Source organism: Lytechinus variegatus, chromosome 4 (assembly GCF_018143015.1).
Source record: "Lytechinus variegatus isolate NC3 chromosome 4, Lvar_3.0, whole genome shotgun sequence".
Lineage (NCBI taxonomy): Eukaryota > Metazoa > Echinodermata > Echinoidea > Temnopleuroida > Toxopneustidae > Lytechinus > Lytechinus variegatus.
Window position 1 is genome coordinate 41,020,346 of NC_054743.1, and position 10,086 is coordinate 41,030,431.

Consider the following 10,086-nt stretch of genomic DNA (forward strand, 5'->3'; position numbering starts at 1 on the left):
TCAAAATATTTTTTAGATAAGATGTATATTCATATTTGTCGTTTTCTTAACAATTCAGTGTAATACAAAGACATTGTGCAAATTTCCTGTGGAAAGAAAATTATGACACTGATGGATTTCCCTATATCTTAGGTTGATCAAATCAAGCATAACTCTTTACAAGACGGGGCCCAGTTCACACTGAAAAGGTTCGTCTAATTGGCGTGTGACATGGCAAAATTTCCTTATTCCACAATCATGAAAATTTACTTGGTTTTAGGGGTAAGCTTTCTCTTGCGTGGCTTCAAGCTACGTCAGATCTTCATCATAGCTGATGCTGTTGCTGGAGCGGCACAATGAAAACTTACCCTAAATTTTGTTATTGTAGAGTAAGGACTGTTTTCTCAAGTCCACTTGTCAGATCTTCTGTTGCCATCATCACTAAATCCACTGGCCTATATTCTGAATTCTGGTTTGATAGCTGTGGATCACCAATTGTGTCACAGCTCTCCAACAGGCCAGGTTCAATTTATAAACTCATTTGACTCCCAAATCATTCATAACTGTCTGGAAAAAAATAATTGAGATACTTTCTTCTCCATCAAACTCTAGAAAAGAGCACAGTTATCATAAACAAATATAGACAAAGTGTTGACATATTTGGCTCCCTATGATTTTAGCACAGAGTTAAACTGTTGCCTAAGTTAAATTAGGTTTTTAAAATAAGGGCCAATTGGTTATTAAACAATCAGTTTGGTTCAATTACTGTTCAGTCTAATTGTCTCTTGGTCTAATACTCACTTAGTTTAACTGTCATTTAATCTAGTGCCCAAGTGGTCTTCCTCTTTGCCTTCATATTTCTTCTGCACTTTATCAACTGAAAATTTGGTTTGTAAAAATTCTTTTTGTAATAAAAAAAACTGATCAAGAATAAAAAAAAATAGAATCGTGCATTCATATTTGCGATCTTTCCAAACCTTTGTACTCGGGGCCTGGTTGGCATTTCATAAAGCTGTTCGTAAGATACGAATGACTTTACGCACGACTGGTGAACCTTTCTTGTACTAAATATTATCCCTGTATAACTGATATAAGAGTATGACCTAAGAACATGTTCCAGTTGTGCGTAACTTTTCAAACAGCTTTATGAAACACAAGTCATTCTTCCTGAGTGCCTTCTATTTTTTTTTGAAAGGCTAGACCTCATTTTTAGGGAATAGATTTATGTGTACGTTTTTCATGTGCTTTTTTCTTTTATACTTCCCAGATTCACCCAGCCAATAGAGAATCTACACAACGGTAAGCCTTCCCATCCAGATCTTTTGGGATCCCCTCAATCAACACCAAAGAAAAAACCTGCAGCGGACTCCGACACTTCGTTTGGAGGTTACGCCCCTTCCTTCGGGCGCCGTGCTGCAGCGGGGGATAAACCACCCATCAAGAAAGGCGGGTTGTTTGAAGACGATGACGACGACAGCGACGATATCTTTGCAATGCCGAAACAGAAGCAGGCGGATAAATCCAAGGACTTGATGTCTAATCTTTTTTCGGACAATAAATCAACCACACCAAACAAAGGCAGAAATTCTTTCGAGGGATCTATCTTCTCAACGTCGACAAAGGCGAAGCCGGTTGCAGACAGCACCACGTTGCCATGGGAGAAGAAGACGCAACAGGGCAGTCTCTTTAATCAATCGAACAAACCAAACGGCTTGACCGTCAACGTGCCAAAGTCCAGTTTTGATGACTTTGACGACGATATCGAGGAAGTGATTTTATGATGAGGTCATGAAAGAGACTAATGCAGAGAAATTACTTCATCAATCTGTCTGTATGCAATCGAAAACAACTCATTTTAGTTTGTTTGCAGCAGTGTAGCATGGACTTTTCCTGTAATGATAAGAATTGATATTCTGACATTTTTTAACATTCCATGCTATTAATTGCCTTTGCACTTTGAAAGCTTATATGTAGAGGCACAAGTTGGTCAGCCACTCCAAATCATATCCAAAAAGTATTTTTTGTTTAATATTCATGAAGCTTTGCGATCCAAAAAGCAAAACTTTGAAAGAGAACAGTATTGATTATAAGTCCGCTTCAAGTACTCTCTTTGATTTGCTATTGTTTCCTACTTTAAGCAGTCACAGTATCATTATACATATTAAGCAACTAATTGGAGAACCTTACATTTTTTATAAATACGTTTATACTGGCTATGACTGGGATAAATATCTTTCCTTTAATACTTACAATTATTTAAATTTCAAGAGATTTATTTTTCAGTACTGTACATGTATGTGACATGTGTCTAAAAATGTTAAAATGAGAAAATGTGATAAATTTAAATGAGAGAAGAAATTTTATAATATATTTTGAGCAGACAAGGCTGAAATTGTATGTGCCTAGACTCTATACTGAAATCATGTGTATAAACTTTTTAGAAACAAAACAAAAATTATATTGCCATGGTTACGAATGCATTTGTAAATGCTTTATTTTGCATGTATACCTGTACTTACATGTATATACAATGTACGAGAGATTTCCACTGTTACATACACAAGTTTGTACCTGTTTTTTTATTGAACATATAAGACTGAATTGATTTGGACAGGTAGGTTTGATCAAGTACTTCATTATGAAATCCTGTGAAGGAATAACATTTATCCGGACACGGTGTTACATGTACATGTGTCTTTTTCCTTTGATGACTTCATAGGATCAGTATGTGTAGTTCTCCTCATTAGTGATAACATCTGCTGCAAACTTTCATCAAAAGTGATGGGAAATATTTCATGTTTAATTCAAATGAGTGTCAACATGGAGATTAAATGGGAATATAGGATATGAAAAAAAATAAACATAGCCTAGGAGAATCACTCAATTTGAATGTGAAAATGGTGGAACTACACTTCAAAAATATAATGGAATCACATTGTATATTGTGTTATATGAGCATAGTAACATCAACGTTTGTAGATTTACACATTTTATGGTAGAAGATTGATATGATGTTCTATTGTCAGTCTTAAATCTACATTGGAAATGAATGGACCATGTGACTTGTAGATATGTGAGACTCCTATGAGATGGAAATGCACATTCATAATTGAAATTCAAGTGGTAAGAACCATTTAGTTAGTAGCTAATCTATTGCAAAGTGACTTTTGTAGACAAAAGAAATGAAACCAATATGTACTCATGAACACAACATTCCAGTAAGATGAATCTCAATGGTTTTGTTCATGCAATTCTCCGATTGGAATGATGTATGTGTAATCTAAAAAAAATGTATTCAGCTTTCTTGTACATCAGTACTTAATCATGTAAGGCGAACATATTGATTTGTACGCATTCCTGTTTTCAATATTGAGTGTTATAATATATTTTGATTGGAAATCCTGATCTAACTCTACCAACACTCCTCCCCCACCCCCCCCCCCATCCTTCCGCAGAAAAGAGAGTTGTATGTTATCATTCATTTGCTATGAACAGCATGAACATTTCATTGCACAAAGGGATGCTATTTAATTTTATTCGATGGTGACTTGAATTCCCAGAGTTGTGATTGATTGCGTAAACACCCATTTTTGCATCACAGCGCTTTGATATACAACCTATTAAAAACAATGTTAACTCTTCATGCGTTGCGTTCGCATTATTGCACATCCGTAGGCGTGTTTCGTTCGCATTTTTGCACAACCACACATTTCCCATAGACGTCCCCTGTCCCATTGTTTTTCGAACAATTGCATGCCCCAGAGCGTGGCTAGCTCCAATGTATAGCCTGGCATTTGTGTATACCGTACATGTGTACCAATCGATTGATCGCGCGTGCGACATTAGTTTAGCGTTCGAAGGATTATCGCACTTTACAAATTACAGAATCTTTGAGTTTTCCCAAAAAATCAATACATCCTGATCACAGCCGGAAGATCATTGAAAAAGGAGAGGATAAAATCAATAAAACCCTCCTCACAAACAATACCATGGCCAGGTTTATTGTTAGGAGTCTGTGACTCATGGCACGAATGTGAATGAGACCCTAAATTAATGCAACACAAAGGGGGTATACAGGTGAACGCATGAAGAGTTAATGGTAATTTTCTTTGCCTCACCTGAATTCCAAATGAACATATACTGCAATTTCTGTGCAATGGTCAACATAAATCACACCACATCAATCAATGTCATGACTTTTGCACTGAAAAATCTGAAGATTATGGTGATTTAATTGTCAAAAGCAACACTTTGTGATTTTCACCTTTTCTATTAAAAAATGATTATTGTAATGATGATTATGATAGTAATATAGGATTCATGTAATATTTTCAAGACTTTTTGTGTATGTTCATGTTTAATTATGTGTAGTTGTAATTTGTTCGACACGATATTAACCCAAACTCTGCTGCCTCTATCATAATGGCGATTATTTATTTGAAAATATTAAAGAGATGATCTAATAAAGCTTAACTTATGGCAGGAAATATTGAAATGCAGTATTCACCCTAAATTCTTTTTATAATTTTTAAAAAGGGTCTTTACAGAAGTAAGGGAAGCAGACATGAATTGATTAGCCTTGTATTTATTTAGGTTTTATGGTGCCAAAAAATGTACTAATTCACCTTGTTTGCATGTTAGATTTATTCATGAACAATATGCAGTGCTTCGTATATATGGGCGTCTATATTTACAGCATGATTTATTTAGAAAGAAGGAAATCATGTATTCAAATTGCATGTTGTATCTATTTTCAATTGATGTATCATTAATTTCAGGTTTAGATGTACTTTACAGGTGTATATCAAATTGATACTTGTTTTCACAAAGTATGTATTAATTGTACTGTGTATTCTGAGAGATGGTACTGCTCACTTGGTGATGACCATCATATCATATTTTCCGATAGACTATCCTATATAGTGTTGTACTGTGAAATCTTGGTATAGAGAGATTAATCATAATTTGGGGGTTGATCTTAACTTGAGTACTTGAGAGACCAGGGGGGTGTTTCACAAAGATTTAAGTATGATTTAAGAGTCGCACTTAAATGCCTAGTTATGTGCATTACAAAAGGCGTGACTGTATCTGTCGGATCATACCTACATGTACAGGACGTGCACTACAGCGCATCGATGGATAAGATTGCGCGTTGCATAAAAATGTACGCGTCAGCATTTAGACGCGACTGTAAGTCGTATTTAAATCTTTGTGGAACACCCCCCAGGGGTTTTTTTTCACAAAAACTGAAGTCTGATTCTAAATTGTACCAACAATTGTATGCTGTATAATACATCACTGAATTAGTCGCATCATACCCTAGCCAAGGGACATGTGCTCCTGCCTAAGTGAGATTATGTGTTAAATAACGTGAGCAAAGGCACTTGCAAATGAAAATAGATATCTCTTTGTAAAACATCACCTTGGCCTCTCTAACACGAAAATTTGCAACCAATAGTAAATTTCAACCGATTCAGATGGATCAAAAGCACATGTTTCACAATGTGCACATTCTTGTACAACAAAGATCTTGATTATTCAATTTTCATTTTATGTTACAGGGCAAAAAGCTGAGATCGATTCTAAACATTGTGAATCAATTCTATTGAATCATGACTGAATACGATGGGGGCTGATTTAATATTAAATGTATACTTAACTTTTTTTGGGGGGGCAGTCAAATGTACTACTGAACACATGCATGACCAAATTATTTCAAAGCACCCCCAAAACGAGTATTTCTCTGTGTGCAAAAGAACCCCCTAAACAAGTTTTTGCAGGCTTCATTTACACATTTTGACCCCTAAACACGTTCGGCTAGTCTTAAAAAAAGAAAATCTTAGGGAAAAAAATACCCTAAATAAGTCTGCCCCCCAATTGACCAGTCTTTCAAAACCATTCTTTTTTTTAATCGGTGTTTTTGATACCCTTAATGAGCGCACACACGGCCTGCATCCAAAACGGAAAAAACCCCTTACAAACACATTTGGGGGGTCATGCATGTGTACATCAATATATTTAACTGCCCCCCTCCCCAGGCTAGCTTCTTAAATGTGCATGTATTATTTAAATGTAAAGATTCCTGTGAAAGCAAGGAAATTTTGTGGATCTTGTGAAACTGGGTTCGCACTGGTCTATTCTCACTACATATAACTGATGTAAAATATCTGTGTTTGTGCCACTCTGTATATAGGTGTATCATAGTATTTATTTCAGCCTCTGTCAGCTGTTTAAAAACAAGTTGTAAAATATTCATATTTCAGATTCATGTCTGTATAGAATTGTGATATGCTTTCTCTGTTCCCTGTCTGTTTTAGTGTGGTTGCCTTATCACAGAATTGGGCCTAATCCTTTAATATAGAGATGTTATTTGGAATATATTTCATATAATATTATACAAATCATGGTGTGATTAAAAGAAAAGCAAGAATAGTAAATTATTGTTTTCATTTCCTTGATTTTTGTGTTTGTTATTTTGACAGTGTGCATCTTACATGTATTATCAAATGCCACATTTGTTTTTTGCACGGAAAATCCTTGGGGAAACAATTGTAAGACAGCATGATCATATCAAATTTTAAGATCTTAACAAAGTTCCCAAGAATGGCATACATATCAAAATTGAAATTAAACAAGATGCAAGCCTGCCTTGTAGGAATAGAGGGCATTTCACTCCCACATTGGAGTGACTCAGCAATCTTCCCATTGGCTGTGCTTTGAAGCTGAATTGGACTTTATACTCCAACCACAAGGTTTGCAGTAAAGGAAAATTTTTATTTCAGTAATCCTGGAATGATTCCGAACTTCATATAAGATGGTTTTTACCTTTTGAACTTTCATACTTGATGCAAAACACCATGTTATTAAAAAAAATAGTCTGATCACAATGTATAGCGACTAGTAAGCAGGCTTCATGGACATTCCACCTTTGCATTTCAAAGACAATACAACTATATTATTTATATGGAACTCATATGATGATATGCACCTATGTTTATATGAATTATAACATAATAATGGGTCTGTTGGCTAAGATGGTTGAATGCCCATCCCACAACCAGCCGGGGAGGTCAGGACTTCGCGCCATACAAAAAGACGTTAAAAGATACGAGTTACTGCTACCCTGTTTGACGTTCAACGATTTAAGGGATAGAGCTATGTCGATCTGGCGCTACACGGTGGCTGCCAGGCCCACGATCAATTGGGCAAAAGAATCCATTTTAGATTTCATGTTGAACACTAAAATTAATATGGGTTTTACTCTTTCATTTCATCATGGAAGTTTCAGACCTTTCCTGTATGAATACATTACGTTGCATCATGAACATTTCTAACGTAATATCTATAATGAACCTTGTTATATGATTATTAATGTCATATCTCACTTCACTTTATAGCACAAATAAACCAACTGAACCAAAAACACAATGAATATGTTGGAGGTCACATTTATTTTCTCTATACATCCATGTGCTATACATGTATATACAATAATATTTTTAATTTGACAGTATTTACAGGTATACATAATGATGATATGTACTGAATATACAAATGTATTTCTTTGTAGATTTTGAAGGCCACTTACCTGCCAGCAAATCATACCGTAAGTCTAACAATATTGATAATATAATATTAGATAAAGGAAAATGCATTTATTCTCAGACATCATGACACAATATGTGACATGGCCTTCACAGAGGTAATCTTGATATCATACAGTGTATATCACTTCAAAAATCACATTTTAGTTTGATACAGAGGAGTAAAATTATAAAAACCCTATAACATGCTTTCTTGCTGATGACCATGGAAATGTTTTAATCATGATTATCAAGTTGTACTACTATGTATCCCCCCCCCCCCCCCCCGGCACTTGTACTCTTCACATTCTTATTATACATGTACATGTGCTTTTGAAAGTCTATAATCTACTTTGCCTGTGTGTTTTAATGGCCATTTGTAAAGTTGTACAAATTAATTCTCAGACAATTAGAGAATACAGTGCCATGTATAGCAAGACAACAGTTTTTTTAATTTCCTCCTATAAAAAGCCTCTTAATTTACAACAGTTTTTCCTTTACATATAAAAGAAAAAAAATTACTGCATTTTAATTGAATGATGTTTAACATGGCAAGATGTGTCCTTTACACTAAAAAGAGGTTTTAACTGATAGAATATGTTTCTACAACCATCTACATGTAGATGTTTTAAAAGAAGCTTACTGGCTTTCCGCATTGATATGGTTCAAGTTAATCCTAAAAAAAAAAAGGTCGATGTGAAAATTCTATCACTCGTCTCTGTCTGTAAAGTGAAGTTTATATCACTTCACTACCAAAAAGGACATCTTGAAAGGACATCTTGAACACGGCAGTGCATCATTCAATATTTCATTAGCTACTCTTTACAATAGACATTTTGGAATGGATTACTCATATCACTCTAGATAAATATGTACTAAACAAGGTCTATAAATATATTTGGTTCATACGTTGTAATATAAAAACTGGAAAACTTCACGCAAACCTATCCACACACTACAGAACGCATGGCTGTTCCTATATTTATGTAAAAAGTGAAAATGATCATTTGATAATATTTAAAGCTGGATATATCTGGAAGAAAAAAACTTTTGTCTATCACATTTGCATTCAATATTATGGCAAGCTTTATATATGTATTTGACACCATATAAAACTAATATACAAAAATAGATATTAATGTATTATCACAATTACAATAAATAGCAATTTCAACAATAGTTACAAAGCAATATTGTAGCAATACTAGCTCTGGGGTCTTCAGAGAAACACTGTACATGCTAACAATTTGGCATACAGATATTTATGTGATTCTTGACAAATTCAAAATTTGCTCATCTGATATTTAGATCTTTGATTCCAGTTGTGTTTGCAAATGCAATGCTGTCAATACAGGCTTATTTGCATAAGTCAACAACCTCCGACAAGTCGAATATTCGCCCAAGATGACACAATTTTTTAGACCAGGGCCTTGTGGCATAAAAGTTACTATTAGGGTAATTTTGCCACAGAATGGTATCTTCCCTGAAACCATTGATTCTGATTGGCTGATGAGCATTGTTACCATGGTAATTACCATGGTAACAATGTAATTGGTAATTTGATGGTAAAGTTACTATATTAATAACTTTTATGCAACAGGGACCTGACTATCAAGCAAAACATATGTGATATACCCCTTCTAAGTCAACTAGATTTCTGCATTCCCAACAGGTTTAACCTTGGCAGAGATGCCTGCATACAGAAGTGAAAACTTTCAAGATGTTCAACACACAATAGCGAAAAATGGAACCTTCTCTAAATTTCACCTGTTAAGTTTCTTGTCTGTGCTGCATATTTTAACAAGAATTTCACTATATTGGCACCATGCATCTTTTCATAGCGGCTTTCCTGCACACTCCATTGTTTGGTCTACATGAAGTTTGAGAATTGGTCATGAAAGGCCGCTTGCGGGATTTACCCTCAAACGACACGGCCGTTAAGGTTTGTATCTTACGAAAATTACTGAAAAACATGCATAAAAATCGACAGACACAATCATAATGTTCTTTATGATATGGAAGAGAAGGATATACCAACAATACATGTAATGATATTAAGTCATCCATAAAATTAGACTAAAAATATACCATGATGGAAGTTGTATCTACAATTCAGTAAGAATATGCTAACAATATGGAAGTAAAGACTGTATAATTTTGGTAGAAGCCTATACACGATATGGAAGTCAATTCTACATCAGTATCAATTTTGTGTAAACATGATACTATACAAATAATTTATATTGAGAAATTTCAAATCACTGCTGTCATAATCTATGAAAATATATAAATTTAAGATTAAACAATAATTTGCGATACATTGCACTGTTTTCATTTTTACATTTAAGCCACATACATTGACGATAACAAACATTTAGTTTGTGGACGGATGCATATAATAGAAATGACCTTTAAAGACCTTACCTTGCACACCGAACTCATTCTGGCTCAAGGCATGAGCCTGTCCCGGTAAGTGCATGAAAATGATGGAAATAAATCATTTATCTATTCCAGACTGTTCAAC

At 34.7% G+C, this 10,086-nt stretch overlaps 1 protein-coding gene across 5 annotated transcripts in view; it reads left to right on the forward strand.

Moving 5' to 3' along the window:
* LOC121414055 (lebercilin-like) overlaps positions 1 to 3,430 on the forward strand; it is a 13,626-nt gene extending 10,196 nt beyond the window's left edge. For all 5 annotated transcript variants that reach the window (XM_041607102.1, XM_041607100.1, XM_041607103.1 and 2 more), the window contains one exon: positions 1,247 to 3,430. In XM_041607102.1, the coding sequence (XP_041463036.1) occupies positions 1,247 to 1,760 (514 nt within the window). In that variant the 3' untranslated portion in view covers positions 1,761 to 3,430. The remainder of the gene's footprint in view (positions 1 to 1,246) is intronic.
* The last annotated feature ends 6,656 nt before the right edge of the window (positions 3,431 to 10,086 follow it).